Source organism: Micrasema longulum, unplaced genomic scaffold (genome assembly GCF_059751315.1).
Source record: "Micrasema longulum isolate JH-2025_06_02 unplaced genomic scaffold, ASM5975131v1 h1tg000026l, whole genome shotgun sequence".
Classification (NCBI taxonomy): domain Eukaryota; kingdom Metazoa; phylum Arthropoda; class Insecta; order Trichoptera; family Brachycentridae; genus Micrasema; species Micrasema longulum.
Window position 1 is genome coordinate 1,278,486 of NW_028277233.1, and position 22,268 is coordinate 1,300,753.

The 22,268-nt window shown below is 32.1% G+C and overlaps 1 protein-coding gene across 3 annotated transcripts in view; it reads left to right on the plus strand.

Moving 5' to 3' along the window:
- Positions 1–22,268, plus strand: part of LOC148285532 (uncharacterized) — a 64,888-nt gene that overhangs the window by 5,241 nt on the left and 37,379 nt on the right. Inside the window, exon 1 of one of the 3 annotated variants that reach the window (XM_088223854.1) lies at positions 4,985–5,355. The exons of 1 other annotated variant lie outside the window; for it this stretch is intronic. In XM_088223854.1, the coding sequence (XP_088079980.1) occupies positions 5,267–5,355 (89 nt within the window). In that variant the 5' untranslated portion in view covers positions 4,985–5,266. Of the gene's footprint in view, positions 1–4,984; positions 5,356–9,182; positions 9,230–22,268 lie in introns of those variants that run through there. One more of the 3 variants, XM_088223864.1, reaches the window with a different exon arrangement.

Below are 22,268 nucleotides of genomic sequence, written 5' to 3' on the forward strand. Positions count from 1 at the left end.
TCTTAAAAGGTGAAAACTTTATACCTTATATCATATTTTAGGGCAGGTAGTTAGGTGTCTCTTTTAAAAGGTGAAAACTTTATACCTTAACCCTTATACTGCTAAACAACGATATATCGTTGTTGTTAATCCCTATCATAAAGTTCCAACTAGACTGATGCTGACGTCATAATCCCCAAAAGGGTAAATGAATTCGGGAACTGCTTGTTGCACTTAACCGTCAGTGGTATAAAACATTTTCAAAACATACAAATTACTTATTCGACGGGTTATCATTTAGTTTCGTACCTATTTCAGCCCCACGGAAAATTTAACACAAAAAATGTTTTCTTACGCGCGGTTAAAATTGGAGCATTAAATTGTACGGCAAAGTTTCTTGAAATGAATATAAAATATTTAAATAAAAACAAACTACTTTGAATGACGTCACTTGTTCATATGAATCAAACAATGATAAGAGGATTGTGGAAGATTTCCGGTTTGCTAATCGTCAATGGACCAATTAACAGAACTAACCGAGAAGAAGCGGAAGAGAACTTGCGACGTCACACGCGGGTCAAATGTCAGAAATACAAAAATTTAAAAGATTGTAGCGCTGATAATACGATACATAAAAATTAAAAAAGCTTTGTCTAATAACAAATTTTTTTTAAACCACTAAACATCCTCATTATAAATTTACTTATGATGTTTAAATTCGCAGTGCTTTTAAGAAAAGAGAAACGACTAAACACAGGAAACTTCTAGCTAGTCGGGACCTGAAACAGTGAACTTTTTTACATTGCAAAAACAGTCAAATGAAAAATAAATGAATATTAATAGTTAGTTTTTTAATCACTTATATGATATTTGAAGAAAATAATTGCATTCGGTGTTTTTCCCGCGATTAAACCCGATCCAATAATTAAGAAAATATTGATGTACTTCCGTAATGAATAACTTATTAAATACTTTACTTTTAATATAATAACTCTTATCTAGTGAGGTCCCTATATCACCGGAAAACCCCATAATTAAGAATATAAACAAATAATTAAAGAGCCATAAAACATAAAAATAATTCACCATGGAACCTAATGATTGTCAATTAGAACGTTTGAATATTAAAAAAATCATTTGTTCATTTATTATAATGGGTGCCCACAGCAATGGGAAATTCAAATGTTTTAGCTGTTCATTAGGTAGTAATTATTACTCTACTAACAAAACGTAATTATTACTATATAAACTCTATTCTACAAACAAAACGTAAATGAGGTATATCAGCTCGATATTGATCCAAAAATACTTTAGAAAAAGCTTCTTCGATTTCGTGCTCTTCGTAAGAGTCATATTATAAATTATTATCACTATCACTTAAAAAATGATCGTTATTGTCTAATTCACTTTCGGAATAGGTTTAGCTGCTAAGCCTCCGAGTTTCTCGGTGAGGTACTATTATTTCTTTATCACTTTCACTATCCGTTATCATTTTGAATGATATATTTTGTAAATTTATTCACAATAAAAAGGACGCTTTGCAGAGTAAAATTATTAGTTAGAGTAACAAAGTAAGATTAAAAATATATTTAAATGTAAAAAATATGTAATTTACCTAAGCTGTTTGTAATTTCGGCAACTGTTGTCTATCTCGCTCAATCCATTATGCGTGAACTAGCTATTAGTGAAACGGAATATTTTTCTTAGAAGAGATATCAATTTGTGAGACAGTTGTACAAAAACATTATTTTTTTTAATTAAAATTATATTATAACATCTACCAAGAAATAATATCACTTAGTACATTTACCGGTTACTTTTAAGTTTCAATCTAAATAACTCCCTACAAAAATTTGGACATACTCAAAATATTGTTGATTAAAATAACTTGCATAAAAAATTTAAAGTATTTTTAGGCATTACCTAGGTGAAATAATTTATCCAGGTGAAACTCACCGACATCAATAAATGTTTCAGCTCTTTTAGTTTGCAAAAGTCAACAGATGGAAGAGTTGAGGTAATGTAAAAATAGTCATGAATGTGGATGTGTAAACATACCCCTAAAATAGTGAATATTTTGTAGTGTGTAAAGTGGTCATTAAACCAGCCAATGACAGATCATAAGTCCTGTAAATGCCTAGACTTCCATATTCCCTTCGCAAAAATGTTTTCCCTCTCTGTTGCAACTAATTTCAAGATCTATTTTACACAATTTTTGTTTAGCATGCATTGATGGAAGTGGTAGGTTTGATAATATATAACAGAGCACTTTGCCCCGCAATCAGCAAAAAACTATCATTATTATTTCGTTTCAATAATAACTATTCAAACTATGCGCCTTGAGATTGCTGTACGAGATCAGTTTTGTTTGTTTTTATTTTCAATTAAGAAAGGGTTTACAATCGCTGTACGAAAATTGTCTATTTGCGGCACGAATTGTCTTATCTTGCTCACTCCACTGGGCTTGAATTAGATATTTATGAAATGGAAGATTTTTCTTGGAATTGCTATTAATTTTTAAAACAGTAGTGTGTTTGGAAAACAACGTATTCGATAAAATATTTTTAAAATGTATTAATAATAAGATTTCTGATTAGATTCTTGAAAAACCGCGTAGCAGCGTAAGGGTTAAATCATATATTAAGGCAGGTAGTTAGGTGAGTCTCTCTTAAAAGGTGAAAACTTTATACCTTATATCATATTTTAAGGCAGGTAGTTAGGTGTGTCTCTTTTAAAAGGTGAAAACTTTATACCTTCAATCATATTTTTTTATTAGGATTTTTAGGTAGTGTATTTTATAGGTATGTACGTCTACTGTGTATCTACATAGTACTATCTAACTAAAAACTCGTCGTGTTTTTCATAATGCACAGTCATATTTTTAGACTTAACGTGGTTACGCGGTGCCAGACAATTTTGCTGAATAGGTATTTGAACATTGTTTTTTTGCCGCTCTCTAGCAAATGTCTCTGCGAAAAAGACACTAGTATGCTTCTCAAGTTGTGTTTTTTTTCATATATACGCTCAAGAGTTGAAAATTAATTATTTGTCAAAAAGATTTTTAGCGCTAATCTAGAATACAATTCAATTATAGAATTCATGACGATATCAATTATGGCATGGTTGTATTAACATTTGTAATTTTTTAAATTGTAAAAAAATCAATCCTATTTATTTATTTACTTATAAATGGATGCCGCACAACCCCCCCAGCCAATTATTGCATAAGGTTGACATGGAGGTAATTTAAAAATTACTCATTTAAACAAACAAAGAAAATTGACTTAATTTTTTTAGGGCAGTGCCATCAAAATTCCTAATAGTAAGTGTCCTAAAATATGTATGATAATGTCTGAAACGATTTAAAAAAACAATATTAATCGTTTTTTTATTTTTTTTAATGTGCTTCGTGTGCGTGAATGTTTTACTGACCACTGTCAAAAGAAGAAAAGTCTCATACTTTGGTCACATATTCCGCAATGAACTTATTGTGGAAGGAAAGATAGAAGGCAGGCGGGGTATGCGACGGAAAAGAGCATCTTGGCTCAGAAATCTTATGCAGTGGTTCGGTGTGCCGGACGCAGCAGCGCTGATTTGACTGGCCCAGGATCGTGATGAATTCAAAATGATAGTCGCCAACCTTCGGTAGGAGCGGCAAAAGAAGAAGAAATGAATGTTTTTGAATCGACCGTGATCGCCAAAACATCGTAACCGACAGGAGAAATATTTTTTCTTAATTATTAAGGAATATTATTTGAGAACCAAGTTTTGTTTCGAATATTTCGTTTATAGATATCAATAAAATAAATAGTCGAATCCATTGACGTATTAATATAGATACATTCTTATTCTTAGAGGTGGGGTTAGTGCTATGCAAGCTCCTAACGTCTCTGTGATCTGTGAAGATCTATTAAAAAAAAAAAAAACAATGCTGGAAATACAAACCTCATAAACAAAAAGTAAACTTCGATTTTATAACCTCAAAATGTTTTACGTTTACTCGAACCAGTCTGACGATGAAAGAGAGAAATAGCGCTATACAAAACAATAAGGACGCATGTGTATTCCCTTTCCAAACGACGTATGTCTTCTGCTACCGCTGACGTGGCGTATTAGGCACGTCAGCGGTAGCTGCACTGTTCAACGTAAAAACGTTGGGTGGATTGATTAAACATAGTTTTTAAAATGATTTTATTTATCAATAGGCAGGTAAAATTACGAAATAGTACACCACGAGTTCGACTAATCTCCACTTGATTTCTTTCAGCAAATTTTTTCACTCGCGAGTAGAAGCTAATTAAATGAAACCAAAAAGGAAAATAATAAATATGTGTCACCCACCCTAATTTTACTGGACCTAGTGAATTTGCGCGATACGTGTGAACGGGCCCGTTTATGACAGACTCTCAATCATTTTAAGACTATTAATATTATAGATTTTTTGTAAACGTCAAACTGCGCCTGGCGGCGCGATTGCGAAGCTCTTTTTACTATAGGGCTGCAGTGATAGGAATTCGTTTTTAAAATACAGTAAATGTGAATTAATATTATTTTTGCATTTCTTAAAATACATTGAAAATAAATAAATGAGTTGAAATTATAAGGAATTTTAGGAAAGAACCTGATTGGCATCCACCAAAAACAAATGTTGATTGTTAACGTAAAAATAAAAACTGTTTTATTTACTAAAAATGAGTATCTTTCAATGGTAGCATATACATGCTCGTTGAATGCAGCACTGGTATAAATAAACAGTACGTAGTAACTATGGGTACGTTTTCGTGTCTCTGCTTTTAAAAATATTCTACTGTACAGGGCATGTCTATGTATTAAATATAAATGATCGAAACAGAGTTTGATTCTCAAAGTGTATCTCTTGTTAATTGAGAGGAAGACTTGTTCTGTAAAATATTTTTTTTGTCGGTTACGATGTTTTGTGGATTATGGCTCGATATCAGATCTGTAGATTAAAAGTCACTTCATCGCTTCTCGCGTTAAAGCGGTCATTCTATTTCTGTATCCTCCGCCGAACGCATTCAGCATCTTGGTCTGCGTAATACCTCTTTCTAGATTGTTCCACTATCGCGTCGGTCGTCTCCTTTAATTCTAAATTACTCCACGCGCATTTTAAATTACTAAATACTTCATAATTGCAAATCCTGATTCCAATATCCTAAAACAAACCCCCGTAAATTTGAGCCAAGCTCCATACTCGTCACATTCTAATAGTGAAGTTAAAATAGGTTTTCCGGTGATATATAATTAATTAAAAAACCAACAATATATAATGTTTCTAGTAAAGTGTAGTAAAAAAAGACAATTTAAGGACACTAAAACAATGTTCATCCATCGCTACTTTCCCTCATTATTTCAATTGTGAGTAAGCTTTATTATTTTTATGTTAATACAATATTGTACAATGCATTTCTTAACATACCATTTCTCTGAATCAACTATAAATTTTGTGACACATTTTCCACTGTACTGTATTATTACGAACATCGAATGTTAAGGATCTGGGCGTTAGATTTGTGAGCACCCTGACATTTCATGAACACATAATGCATTGAAGATGTTCGGATTTGTTTTGCGTACTGCCAGGGTTTTTGAAAATACCCGCGTACTGAGAACTCTTAACAACTCCTGGGTGCGAAGTAGACTCGAGAGAACCTCGGACCTTTGGCCCGTGAGTCCGCAACACTAGCCACGGGACCACAACCCGATTCTTTATATTTTAAATGTTTGATTTAAGATATCGTTTCCTAGAGTATATTGAAATTTATTGATTATCAATTTTATCTTGGATTTTTTTTGTAAAACCAAGCCACTGTTTACTTTCGTTTCCTCAATATTTACTTAGTTTTGTTTATTTTCTTTGTGGGTCTATGCATACTAGACAAACTTTTATTACTATTACAGTTTAAATATTTATTCATGTTTGAATATGAATGTTATTATTTCTTTGTAATATAGCGATGGGATGTGTTATTATAATTAAGAAATATAAAATTATACTATAGTAACGTAGGACGAGGACGACCAAGAAATACGTGTAATATCTTAGTCTGGTCATGTCAAAAAGAGACACATGCGAAGGGGATGTAGGGCATGATAAATGGATGAAGCTAGGAATGTTTGTCAGGGTAGACTTGTTTGGCGGTCCATCCTCTCTGCCAACGCCTACGGGGAAATGGCGTGATGGTAGTAGTAAGAATATAAAATTATACATCGCATTATGAAATCTATCTTCATATTATTATTGAATAAGAGACAAATAGAAAGCAAATCAACAGTTTGTAAATAAAAAATGCACAGACTTACCTTAATTCATTATTTTTTAAATATTTAAACACCCATTACAAAATTAATAACATTTATCAGAAAATAAAGAGCTTGCAAGGTATTCATTTTTGTTGGGTAACAAATTTCATGGTATTCATCAAGTTATACATTATAAGGCTGTGGAGTTTGTAGTAAAACCTTTCTGAAATAAATTAAATATCAATGAGGAAGTTCAGTGGTTTCAATTTTTTATTTATTTGTTAACAGACTATTATGTCGGCCTCGTGGTGTAATGGTCAGCTCGTTTGCCTACCATGCAAGAGGTCTCAGGTTGGATTCCCGACATTGTTGATTTGAAATATTTATTTAAAAGGGTGTTTTTACACTAAAATATTTCATATTCCGTGGACTGGTACCTCAAGCGTAAGACTGATCATCTTACCTTCATGTAACAAAAAAATTATCAAGATACGCTGCGATTGGTTTACCAATGCAGTGCCCTATGCACGATTAGGTGCGGAAAGGGAATGCTGAAGATGAGACTATTTAACTAAGCCAAATAAAAAAAAACAAAATTATATATCGTACTATCAGCACCATGATTTTTTAAAGTTTTGTGTTTCTGAAATAACTCCGCGTGTCACGTCAGAGGTTCTCTTCCGCTTATTCTTTGTCTGTTATGCCGATTGATCCGCTTACGGCAAGCAAACCGGGTATCTTTCACAGCTTTCTTATAATTGGTTGATTCATATGAACCAGTGACGTCGTTCAAAATAGTTCGTTTTTATAATAAAAAAAAAATCGTACATTTTCAAGAAACTTTGCTTTACAATTTAATGCTCTAATTTTTACCGCGCGCAAGAAAGCATTTGAAGTTCCTAACGAATATATATATATATGACGTTGTTTTCCCACGGAAAGAATACTCCCCCGAAACTATGTTTTATGCAATGAATTTACAGATTCGATCAATAAAAAATATTTAATGATATTATTTTTGCTTTTATCAATATGCAAATCGGTAATTTGTTACCACGAAGGCGTGCTGAAAACCCGAAAGTGAAAGCATTTACACAAACGTTTGAATTAAAACTTGTCGGGAATCGAACCTGAAAATCGTGGGTGATAATTGATACTCAAATAATGTTATTTCTGCTCCACCGAGACGCCGACAAAAAATGATAATTTGAACCTCTAGTACGCCTTTTGAATAGATATTAGATTGTTCTCGACTTGCGCAGCCAGTGAAAGCGTTTACCACCAAAAAAATCGAATGTCGTGATTAAGAATGCGGCATATTCTGATATCCAGTAAAACTTACGTGCTTCAATTTTCTTTTAACTGGTCTACCTATCTAGTAGTCCAATGTTTAAAAAAATTGCCTTAGGTATTTGTAGATTATTATTATTGAGGATTTTCCATGTTAAGACTTCTTGTCTGTTGATAGATAGATAACTTAGTCTCCGTTATTTGCTTTCTATGATTCGGCAACCTCATTTTCCAAGTACGCACTTTGCCTTAACATATTTTTAGTCTTGCGCAATGCTTTATTAAATCAGTGCCGGGTCGAAAGTAAATTATTATATAGTAAAGTATTAATTCATTTAAAAAAGAAGTGATAATCATGTTGACAAATTTAATATCCGACTTACTGGTAGGTACATATTCAAAATACTATCGGATGAATTAATATAAAATTTTAATTCAGACTTCCACCTAAATTTTAATTTATTTTTCCGAATTCTTATCAATTATATATTAATGGTAATACTGACACACTTTTACTTGTATTCTGACGTATTATTGTATACTTCTCACGAATTAGAACAACCTTTTACTTTCAAATAGCTTGGTATAATTTATTTATACAAATACATGCATATTACAAAAAAATAATAATAACGTATCCCAAACTCTATGAGTCCAATATAATAATAACATTGCACGTCTGTCTAAAGTCTTAGTAGGTTCAGATAAGGCAATCAAAGGTTTTACGATTGCCTTATTAGTTACATACCGTTTCTTTGGTTTTCAAGGTTTTCCGACACATTGTCGCGTAAAATAAACTCTTCAAGTTTCCAACTTATTTGACACCTCTGATACTATCAGATAATACTTTCAATGTAACACCATGATCAAAAAATTAAGTGAAATTGTTTATGACTTTTTTTTAAAAATGTTGACCAATTCAAAATTTTGATATTATAATGAAATAAACATAGTTAAAGGAACATAAACTTATTACACACTGACAAATGTTTAATTTTACAGTGTTTCAAATATGGCACATCAATATGGTAAATCAACAAGTAAACTCAAACATTTGGAAAATCATCAAGGAGTTTTCTACTCAAATCCCTCCCACTAAAGTCCTGTCCTTAACTCCTTTCTTGAAAATAGTTTTTGTCCTTGATATATGATAGCAAGTTAGGAATCTTAGGATGAAAAGTAATGTTTTAGGCTACGTTGGCCGTAAACCTTAAAATTTAGGTGTTTCCTAGATCTAATAGCCTTAATCTGGCGCTGTGTGAGAGAAACACGTAGAATGACCGCGAATTGTCCACGAAACGCATTCTTTGCGCTGGAAGTTGGAACACTGTACCTACTTTGTTTTTGTTATTGTTGCCTAGTAGTTAATACCGGACATTGGCCCAACTGTTCGCTCTAGTCTTTGGTCAGTGATAATCGATCATCGGCGTTGAATGCACATATCGACTGCATCGAGAATTTATCAAAAAAGTTTCCACAAATAAAACTTTTGTACCAAGTTTAGTACCGTGAAAATGTGGTTTACCGAATCGAATAGTGAATTTAATAACGAATTGCCCATTATATTGACATTTGTTTATTTATGATTTTTATTTTACACGAGTTTTCTTCAAATAACTTATATTCATACATTATTCAAAAGTTTTGCAATAATTGCCAGCTTAAAGATGAGTACTGGAATCTCTAAATTACATTTCTTGTAAGTATTAAAAAAAATAAAAAAATCAACGATTATTTTTAAGTATTTATTTATGCTTTATGTTAATTTATTTTCACGCTTTTTATTCTGAGAATGTTTCCAACCTGCAAATGACCTTATTTTGTTTCGTGTTTCTTGTTTGGTACTTTAATAGCGGACATTATTGCAATTAAAATACCATGCACTAGAACCTTGGCAGAAAAATTGAATCGTTTGCGGTTTACCTACGATATGAATTCTAGAAAATTCCTTATCTGTGTGTTCATTTACTGTGATATTAAAATAACATTTCCATCATACCTACCACAGTATTATGTATTTGTTTTTAAGAATGGTGGTTATCTATTTATATATATACAAGCAAGAGCCGCAACTCGTAAAAGAACGGCAACTTTTTTTCTCAGAATTTCCCCATAGCTTTTCTAAACGCTGTATAAAACAAAATATGCAGCAGCGTTAGGAGGATCATTACAGCGCTTCTTCTACAGGTAAAATCACTAAAATGTTTTTCCTAACGCTGGCTGATGCAGCAAACTTCCATCGTCATCACCAAAGTACTTTCGAAACGACCCAAATTTTTACCGGACACGGAGTTCAGAATCTGATTGGGATCTATTATAAAAAATAGAATGTTGTTTGTAAAAAAAAAATAAAAAATACAAAAAACGTTTTTTTTTTAACACAAAATAACAACATCCTTCAATTTTTTTGTAAATGCATTCTCTTCGAATGTAACCCCAGTAGGTCGATGTAAAAAAGATTTATGCTCCTAACTTTTTTTACAAATAACATTGAGAATTTTAATATCTATCAACATGCTTAGCGCAAAGATCTACATTTCACCGGAAACCGCACGTAAATCGGTTTAGCCGTTTAGGAGAAGTTCAGTGACATCACACGTACAGAAGAATTATATATATAAAGATAAAATATATGTATATCCCGGTAAGGTCGACTTGAAATATTTATTAAGGACAAGGTGTATCGCCTTTGTGGTACTGGAACTTGGCAGTCTAGTAAATGAAAAGTAGAAAACACTTTTGATTAAAATTTCCTTTATTGTTTTGCTTATTTAGAAGTACAACAGTAACAAACAGGATGTAGATGTCGACTGCGAAGATAAGACGTATAAAAGTAGAGGAAGCGAGGTCCGTGTGCAAAGACAGAGTAATCCGGCGTTCTATCCTCTCCGCCTACCCCCGCGGGGGAACGGCGCGATTAACACTCTCCATTGATCTAACCAAATGTTTGGCTGTCTCTTTAATCTAACTGAGATTTCGACGCGTTCCACTTTTATATAGGGAAACAATTAGTTTATTATAAAGCAAATGGCCGGCGCCAAGACGCGCCAGTTAAAAATTAAAGTCGCCTAAACAAACAACATAATTCCCAAACATGAAATAAGTATTTTCTTTATAAGTAATATTACCTCACAGCAAATCTAAATATTTAAGAGCTTTCTTGTTCATTACACAACTGTCAAAAATTATGTCTTAGCAGCTTCAAAACTAAAATAAAAGTACAAAAAATATCCATTTGTATACGCGATAAGACATTTTCAAAATATTCTAGTAAGCCAAATACAAAAATAATATATGTCTAGAAATCTACTCATAAAAGGTCTAAACAGAAGGTTTTTCATTGAAATATTTCGTAGTCCCTGGACTGGTGCCTGAAGCGTAAGACTGATCATCTTATATTTATGCAACAAAAAATGATCAAGATACGCTGCGATTAATGTACCAATGCAGTGCCCTATGCACCATTAGGTGCGGAAATGGAATGATGATGATGAAATTACAAATGATTATAGTACTAATAATGCAGTGTCATCAGTGTCATCATATCTTCACAGGTCGCAGTGACGTCAGGAGCTTGCACAGCACTGACCCCCACCACCAAGAAAAAGTACTGATGCAGTGACCTATGCATCGTTGGGTTTGAATATGGGAATGATGGTATAATTAAATTTTCTTTGTTTTCAATCGACAGCGGTTTGTTTCCTTTAGTTAGTCCGAAACAAAAAATACAATATGGATAGTGTTTCAATATTAACATTTCCGTCAGAGATAGAGAATATTTTATAGCCATTTACAGGGCTTATGACCTGTCATTGGCTGGTTTAAGAGGCCACTTTCCACACTGTAACATTCACCATTCTGCCTCTGTTTAATGTTTCTTTTTTAACTATAATTTTACATTTAATCCTTGAATGTAATATGTAATTGATATTTCTTCATAATGATTATCGGCACCAAACTTGGCTATTACGATACACGTAAAATACGGTTTCAGTAAAGAATTTATGTGAAAGTTTTCTTTCACATAGCCATATTAATTACATTACTCTAATATTCTACTTTGTACGAACGGTACAATTTTTTTAATGAGAAATATTTACGTTTTCATGATTTCTTTAAACATTTCAATTTTTGGGGGGCATTTTCAACGAGTTGTAAATAACTGAACATTAGAAAATGGGAATCAATTTGTGGTGGAGTGGGGTACGAACTACGAACCTCGGACCGCGAGTCCGCGACACCCAGCCGCGGGACAACTCGGGTTGCATATAAGCCAAATTCGCCAATTTTTATAAATTTTGAATGCGACCCCGTCAATCTATGACTACGTGATTATCTCGTCTCCACTGGGAAGAGACCGCCTGATAGTAAAGAAATTGATGAAATACGAAAATGTTTTTTTTTTAGTGACGTTAGCAGGCGCTACTCAGGGGCGACTTCGTGGTATCCACCAGCGCAGTTTTTCTTCTTAGACAAAATCCATCGTGAGATCGCGCATATAAATTCTGCCCTCGTAGTTGCAATTCGTGGCAAAGTCCACTGCGAGAATTTTCGACCAATCAGAGGTCGCGTTCTAAGGTCGGGTTCAACGGGTTCTCACCACAATCCGGTTCTGTTTTCTTTAATGATACAATTTTGTTTTGATTAATTTTCAACGCCTTAAGTCATAAGTCACTAGACCTTCCCACTTAAAGTGAGATTATATTATAGTGGGACAGATAGGTAACGGATAATCTAAATTATCGACTGCATCACGTATAGCGATAAATGCTTTAATTTTAATTTCCTGTTTTAGTTCCTGTGTAATAAATGTGCAACAAATTTCACACATAGAGGCCATACCGCTCATTAGATTTTGAAATTGATGTCGCTTTAGTCACATCATAACCCCACAGCGATATGCGGATATACATTAATTTTGTCTACAATATACTACATAATATATCTACCGTACCTTTAATAACCTGAATTCTCCTTGAGCTGTCCGAAAATCAATAAGTTTGACTCGTCTAGAGTTAGCAGTATTAATAGCCTGTCATTCCAACTTCCAACACGTTACAATATTTAAATTTCCTTTATCAGGCTTATGAAGAATACGAGTTCAATTTTGACAATCTGGTTTTATTTATTTATTATTTTATTTTATTTGGGAAATAAACAGTTCTACATACATATTTTTAGTAAACAAACAGATATAGTGTATAAACTCAGAACTAATAACAGATTTCCACATAGTATACAAAGTTAGTAAAGAAAATATATTACTCAAATAAATACATACAATTTATACATATAAAAATGTTATTTTCATGTACTCAATAATCAATGATTTTTTAAATATTTATTTTAAGAACATTAAGTTATTGTAAATTGGGCGGGATAAGGACAAAAATGCTTGAAGAGAGGATAAGGAGGGGAGGGGAGATGTACATATTTATTATTATAATGTCTACTAAGTTACATAATACATTTTTAGTGTAAATTTTAAATCTGACAGAGTGATGTTTGTGTAATCTATATTTTTAAATTTTGTATTGTACATTGAAAAAGTCCTACGATAAAAAGCATTTTTAACATACGATGTTTTACTTATTGGTACATGAAACAGGTGGTACCGTCGACAAATCCTGGCTGGCACATGTATTGTTATTAAACCAAGCAGATCTGTACAGTCAACCATTCCTGTCATAATTTTGTAAAGCAGTAGTTGGTCAGCACACACTCTGCGGTATTGTAGAGAAATGATTCCATGGAAGGTGGAGGCAGGGAGAGTAGATACATAAGAAATACCGGTTTTGTATTTAAGGTACTTTATAAATTTGTTTTGAATATTTTCTATTCTACTTATATATATGGCATACTGGGGATTCCATATCTGAGAGGCGTATTCCAAATGGCTTCTGACAAATGTATAATATAATGAAATAAGGGCCTTTGAATTATCAAAGTGTTTACTCATTCGAATTATGAAACCTAACATGCCTAAATGTTCATAAATGGAAATTTTACAAAACGTAGTTTGCGGAAACTTTACACTATATTAATTGTAACAAATACCATAACAATACACTTTGGGTCCTTTTTTACAAAATGGTGTACAAAACAAAAAATATTTTTCTTATTTTTTGTAATTTTTATTAATGTAATTTTTCAATAAAAAATGATAAAAGCGCCATCTATGAATAATTAGTTTCAAATTTTCGTTTTAAATCACCTTAAAAAATTACTTAAACATGTCCAGCAAAGTTAATTGCACAGTTGAATTCAATTGAAAAACATCTCCTTTATGACAGGGATGGAGAATACCTTAAATAAGGGAATATGAAAGTCTAGGCATTTACAGGGCTTATGACCTGTCATTGGCTGGTTTAAGTGGCCACTTTACACACTGTGTAACATTCACCATTTTGCCTATGTTTGAACATCCTCATTTCTCCAATTCTTCCATTCGTTGATTTTAGTGAAGTTAAAGAGCTGAAACCTTTATTGTTGTGAAGAGAATCATCTGACTAAATTATTTCACATACTAGGCAACATACCACTTAAAGTGGCCACTTAAACCAGCCAATGACAGGTCATAAGCCCTGTAAATGCCTAGAATTCCATATTCCCTTATTTAGGGTATTCTCCATCCCTGTTGTAATTTGTTAATCTTATTGACTCCCGAGGGGGTGAAATCCAGTCTTTTGTCTACGAACATTTGGACAAACTCAAATATTGTAATCTCCTTTATCTTTTTTCCTGATAACGATCTTAATATTTGGCAATGTGGATAAATGGAGTTCTATTATACAGTTTTACTCTCAGCATTGCTGTAAGGCCCTGCATTATTTTTTTTTCTCAGATACGTTAAGCTGCTGAATGTTTAAACATAAGAGTCTGCAAGTTTGTAGTCACACTTGGAATTGGTTTACCAGCGTTTTAAAATATTTCAAATCACACCAAAACTTTATTCATTGTGCATACATACTTTCACTCGCTAAAAAAATATTTCACTACAGTAACTCGCGTTTACTCTTCAGCCAGGAATTCGAGTGATTAAAACAATCCAATATATTAATGTTACTCGATCAATCACTTACTTAGATTGTTAATACTCGATTCAGTAATCTGACACTACTGTGTCGCGTCCATTGCGCCGTTGCATCATTAGCCCTGTCGTGAATCTGTCAAGTTAAATGTCAGTCTGATTATTTTAACCTTAGTTGCAATCAGGCCACCAGCGCTAGAATATTATGTGAATAATTAACGCCCCTACATAATGTATTAAACTTTGTAATTTACTATCAATAAAAATTAGATGAGTTTTTTTTTTGCAATATCTGTCACATTTTAATGCATTATGCATAATTACGGTTAATTGCATCATAGTAATGATTTCCTTCGTGTTTTCTTTCGCGTTCAAATTTCTTCTCTCTTGCTCTTAGTAATATATTTCGGTAATTTTTACATTAAATGTAGATTATAAAAAGTGCATTTTTATCTATTTATTACTTTTTAAAAAATATTTATAATTTAAATTTTTTTGTTTTTATTTACAATATACATAAGAGGTAAAAAAAGTATTTAAAAAAAGTACAATTACATAACAATGAAATACATATTAACAGTAAGAATAGTAAACAAAAAAATCCCACAAAGGCATGGCCTGTTCGTGGGAATACAAGAAATGTTAAAATGTACCATAGAAAAAAAAAGTTAATATCTTTAGCATGAATCCAGGATTGTGCGTGTTTTATCCCTATGTTGACAACACCTAAAAATGAAACATGATTAGTCAAGTCATAAGTTTATTTATTTATTTATTAATATACACGGCACGCAGTGCCTTTTACCTTAAAAAGATCCATATTAAAAATAACATCATTTCAATATAATGTGAAAAACTTAAAATTAAATACAAAAGTATTATTTTACATAAATACTAAATATATAACAAATCAGTTTTGTACAAGGAACATATTTAGATACAAAAAAATAATTAAACAATGTGTGCAGATAAAATTTTATAAGGAAAAGAATTTATATATATATTTCTTTAAAAGGTACAAAATATAAGTATATTAAATGCAATAAAATTATTTTGTCTCAAAAAAAAATAATTTAAAAATAGTAATAATAATGACAATTAAAGTTATTTAAAAAATAAGTTAACCAATCTTTGGAAATTTTAGAATCTTAATTAAAACATATAATTGTAATTTTTTTATAAATATGTACACGTACACATTAAAACGCAGACGCACATTCCCGGACAATCGAGATTCTTAATTAAATACATAATCAAATTTCTTATCTCTTCCAGACACTAAATTAATCTAATTTTACGCAATAAGTAGGTATCATTATCAAATATAATGCTCTGCAAGCTGTACAAGCTTACTCTGCCGCAACTCTTCAGACCATTATAACAGTAAATGTATAAATTTAATCACATGCCCGGTGAAGTTAAATAAAAATACAAAATATTTAAATTTATTCTATTTCCAATGTTTTTTCCTCGTGCATTATATATTTATAAAATAAAAATCACATTTAAATCAAGTTTATTATGTAGATCAATGTGAGTTATATTTTTCCCGGATGCAAGATATTATTTATTTAATATGCAATCTAGGTACTAATTCGATTTATTGATTTCAGTAATAGTTATTTTTATATTTTAAATTATTATATTCCTTAGAAATAAAATATTTTTTACAGATCGACGAGTACGTTAACATAATATTTATGTTGTGTGCAAAATTTTCTTATTTCAAATTCAGTTTTTTTTTTCATCCGTTTGGTTGAAATCCTTAAATCCTTAAAATATAAAATAACGAAAAATACGATTTCGGATACCTGTAGGTTTTGTTTTCCTTGTTACTCTCTTAATTATTAAAACTAAATAAATGAATCAATGCCAACTAAACAATGAAATGTTAATAAACTTTTTCAAAAAGAAGCTTTAAAATTTATTCAGATGTTAGCTACTGATATTATTGTAGACAAAGAACTAAAACCTACAAGAATATAGGAACAATATCACATACAACCATAGAATTCAGAATAGTCCAGAAACCGCATACGCACATCAAACAGAAGGCGACTAAACTACTCATAAATGAGTAGGTTTACGTTTTGACCCATTAGTTTATTTGTAGACGTCGCTCAGTACGCAACACCTGATTTGAATTCAACTATGCCGTGTTGTGTCCTTTTAAAGTGTAGAAATACTGCTAGAATCTTAAAGAAACAGGATGCAATCACATTTCATGTGGAATTAGCAAATGAATGTGTATGTAACAGATGCATTACTTAAAAAAATAATTATTTTTCCATCTGTCAGATTGTCGAAGAAACAAAATAAACATTTCGTTAGTGTTGCCAGGGTAGTAAATTTGTTTACCCTACTTTGCTCATCTAATGTCTCTCACTAATGAAAATTGGATCTCGGATTAAACAACTCTATCGTGGATATTTGACTGACATTATCTTTAAAACATCAAATATTATTTAACATGATATGAAAATATCCGTTTTCTGTGAAATAAAATTTGTTTTATATTTTATGTTTAAAGTTCATTAATTCAATTTCTCTTATTAAATTATCTTTTACTTATCTACTATGTTGTGTCAATCAATATTTCCGCGTGCACAATACAATTTTAGAGAAATTAACGCATTGCTTTTTTTTTACCTTACATTTGTGTTATAATTATTTTTTTCCCCATCGTTCAACATTACACGGCGGCATCACGAATGCGCGCGGCGAAAGTAAGGCATAGTGGGGGAATTATTGGACACAGTCCGATATATTCAAATATGATACTATGCTCCTTCTGGACTCTTCTTAATTCTATGCAATTAATAATTCAGGGACTAAAATTATACAATAAACTCATCATCATCTTTCCCTTTCCTCACCTAATGGTGCATAGGGGCACTTCATTGGTAAACCAATCGCGGCGTATCTTGATATTTTTTTGTTACATGAAGGTAAGATGACCAGTCTTACGTTCAGGTACCAGTCCAGGGACTATGAAATATTCTAGTGTGAAAACACCCTTTAAAGTAAATATTTGAAATCAACCATGTCGGAAATCAAACCCGAGGCCTCTTGCATGGTAGGCAAACGCGCTGACCATTACACCACGAGGCCGGTAATACAATAAATTACCAAACAAAACTTAACAAAAGACTCAGACAAGCTTTTTAAAAGATGTAAAAAATATTATTATCCACAACAGAGTATGAATAAAAATAAGATTTTTTTTTTGTAAAATGAATGTAATAATCCGTAAGGGTTAATAAATCAGTTTTCAAATTAAATAAAAAAAAACAATTTCACCAAGGTATTCATACCTAATTTCGCATTAGTTTTGTGTTTATTTCGTTTTGAGCATATAGCTCAGTAAATGTCTAAATGTCTGGTTCTCAACCAGACGTTTAGACGGCAATAAATTCGTTTGTGTTATGTATTTTGTTTTAAAATGTAAAATCGTTGTGTATGATATTTTTTTGATAATATGGGCGAATGAATTTATTGGCCGTTTCATGCGTAATTTCTCTGGAAATTTATTACGTCATAGTGCGTGTTGAGAATTCTGCGTTATTTTACATAATATTATTATGCTATATATATAGTTGGATAATTTATATAGCGCCATTTTTGTGAAAATCACCTCAAGGGCGCTGTACAATTAATAAATAGAAGAGAAGTGAGGAGGCGTGGCCGCGTGGTTAATGGCGTGTCAGACTCCCCCCTCGTTTCTCTCCTGCAGAAGTTGCAATTATTTGTTTTTTTAATTTTTTTTTTTTTTTTAATATTTGTTCTAAAAATTTTTTTAATGTGCCAATATGTCTTCTTGCTCATACTGATCATCGTGGTTTCGGATGTGACAGGGTTTAAAGAACACCTGTATATGAAAATAAAACTAAATATTTATTATAATTATTATTTTTCCCAGTATCTACATACATTAAAAAAACGTACACAAATATTTTTTTTAGTTCGAATTTTAGTTAGATCGTCTTGCTTTCATATTTCACATTATTTATTTATGTACGCGGACTTCTTCAGTCCATTTAATCATAGCAAATACATTTTATTTTATGTAGGTACATGATCAAAATATCCTTCATTTGGTTTACCAATTAAGTGCCCTGTGCACCACTGGGTGTGGAAAGGGGAATGATGAGTTAATACTCGTATCTAAAGTCGTGCTGAATTGCAAGAACGGAATTCGTTCCAGATTCATATTTGTATTTTTTAATAGTTTAGTTTATTTCCATGTTCAATGTAGGTAAATAATATAATAAGTTTTCATGTAACAACTTCAGACGAACATAATGCATATCGTCATTATCGTAGAACAACGACGGATGTGCTAAAAATGAGACATTGACTTTCTTTTATATTTGATCTTGAAAAGACTTTATATTCCGGTTTTGAAAAAAAATATGTGTAACTAACCCAAGAATCAGATGATATGCTTTTGTACTTTTATTAAAAAATTTAAACCTCTCATGTAACGTTGAAGAAAATCACATGCGTCGTTCTTCTACGATCATGACGGTTAATATAGAAATATATGTAATGCACTCGTAAGCATATGCATGCCTATACAGTAAGAAAGCGTATAATTAATGTTGTGTTATTAATTATTACCTACAGGAAATTTTTGGGCAGATAGTTAATGTACAAACAATTATTCAAGCATAATAATACCTATACCGTCTTTGGGCAAATGGCCATATTAAAATTATAGGTCACCTAGTCGTTCTCGGAATGACCGCTTCTCACGTGTTCCGTCGGCGTCGTAGTGACGGCATAATTAGCAAATTAGCATGAATTCGTAAATAATTTACTACAACAATAGTAACCGCTTTAAGTCACCACCTCTTAAGTTTGATGATTTAAAACAATGAAATTTTTATCTTCATATTTTCTCTATTCCCGCCTTGCCGTGTATGGGGTGCGGCATTGGCAAACCAAATGCAACGTATCTCAATAATTTATTGCACAAAGGTAAAGTGATCAGTCTTTCGCTTCAGTGATATCTGAAGAGACAGTAAAATATTGCTGATTGACTGACGGTTAATTTAAATCATATTGTTAGACTTTACGAATGGGTTCGAACTAAACCTGGACCTACGTATTACCAAATATACCATATTGTGGTTTCGTGAGAATTTATTTATGTTATTTTGGGATTCTTTACCTGCTTGCATTGGTTTCTCACCATTATTCTCTTTAAATTTTCTCAGACGGTTCAGTCAAAAATAATATGCTCTCAAATATATGTTTAACCGGCCGGCTGCAGTCGCAGTCCCCTTGATGTAATGTCTAAGATGCTTGCCTTACTCACTTGGATTTCTGGTTCCATTCCAAGTGACAACTCAATAGAATTGTTTACCGGGTACTTATATTTGTTATGTTTACTCGTATGTGTGATACTTTTGTTTAAAATAATTTTACAATAAGTTGGAAACCTGAACGGGTAGGCATCTGAGGTACTGAATTATAGTGTACGAAAAAAAAATCTACTAAAATGACAGGTGTAAACAAACGTTAATATAAAGCTCGTATTCCATGGGTCTGAAAATGGTACTAGATCAAGTGCAAGATTTGACACAATGAACATTGTGTCATGTAATACACAAATTTAGTGAGATTTGTGGTCGAATACAGAAAAATTAGAACACGACCTATTTTTCAACAAATATTTGAACCAATATTTGCGCGCATCCCGCGCTTGCGATCTGTTCATTGTCAACGCCAATGTTTTGTTACTGCTTGTGTCACTTTATTTATCATAAACTCTGAAGCTGCCCGTTAGCTGTCATGGCGCCGAATACATCTAAAGTACATTCACGGAGACCGGACCGCTGTACGCGTGTGAACCACGAACCAACTGCATAATTTCACGTGATTGGCCCATTTCACACCACGCTGAAAATCAACACAGCACAATAAAATAACATAGGTTGAACTGATATTTATTGTATCGTAATTATTTTTTAATATATTTATTTATTTAATGCCAGGCAAACGCCAAAACCAGTACACCATGAGGGCACTAAACTCCACTCGATTTTCATTTACGGGATTTGTTACCCGAGAGCTGTCGCTGAATAAATTTTAAAGAAATACCGAAGAATATAATAAATGTCAATCGACCCTAATTTAACCGTGCATTGTGGATAAGAACGTTACGTGCGAAATGTGACATTCTCTGTCGGATACCACGTGACTGGTTTGTTTAGTTGGAAATTCTAGTATAAATGAACACAGTATACGAGTATGTACGCATATTTACGCAGAATTTTCAATCCCGAAAACTGCCCCGTGTAAAACAGCAAATAAATTTACCCAAAATGTGTCACAAGAATTATTGTACAAGAAACTGCACAAGATATTGCGCAATATCTTTTGCCATTTTTTGACCCGCATAATATTAGCTTAGCGCTGTAAAATATTGACATGCAATTTTTACAGTATATAGCTTAGAAAGTATCTTTTCCAAATAATATTGTTTGGCTAACAAAGGAAAACCACTATTCATTTTCATAAATTGATTTCACTTTTAATTATCTTGTCTGATCTCATCCTCTATATATATATTTATCTAGTCACTAGTTGAAATCGTGTAATAATGTTGCATCATTTTCATAAAACCACAATTGTCTACCTGTACTAAGTACTATCTTATTATTGCGTTGACCTGGTTACATACACAGGTCGTATGATAAACCATTTAGAATCATCATCTCGCATAAATTGAGACTCTCTTATTTCGTAATATTCTTCCGAGCTGTTAATCATACAACCGTATACAGTAGGCTGGATTGTTTTCGTTTTTTTGAGATTTTCAAAATGGCCATATTCGGGATAGATGTTCTATAAACACACAATCTGATACGTGTAATTATCATTTTGATATTCTTCCTCTTAGTATGGCCACAAAGGAGTCAACGTTTTTAAAAATATGTATTTTAGTCAATATTTCAAATTACAATAAACAAAAATAAAACTCATATTTTTAAAACAACGATCATTTTATTTTATTAAAAACATTACAAATAATATTTTTAATGAAATAAAAGTACTCGTATGATATAAATTTTATGAAATAAAGCTATGAAAAGTACACAAAAATTTCTAAATTACCCAGTTTTGTATTGTTTTTTTGTCTCAAATACAGGCATGATATTCCTTGATTTGAAAATTGTTTTCATCAAACCATCATGTCTCATGGGTCCACAAACAGCAACTGAGGCTTTAGTTACAATTTTGACGTATCTTTCTGTAGCTTGAGTATGATACAAGGATATTTACTAATTTCGGGATGTATGACTTTTTCTAAAACAGATTAATCGGCAATAGCTCGGCGGCCTCCGTGGTGTAGTGGTCAAGACGCTTGACTCACGCACGGAAAGTTCCGGGCTCGATTCCCGGTGAGAACACAAAAATTAAAATGTGATTTTTCTCAAGCCTGGTTGTTATGTAATGTAATTCACCACTGTAATTGGGCCCCCTGGCCTGTTGTGGTGCAAAAAAAGAAATAAAAGAAAAAAAAATGAGTATCATCACAAACAAATCTAATTAGCGGTGCTTCATTTATTATACTCAAGTATATTAAATTGACATAATCAATTGCAGAAAAATCAAGAACAGGAAGTTTTAAGATATGAATATCTTTTGAAGGCATATTTGTTTGCCGGGCTTTCAGAATTATTACAAGAGCCAACTCTCA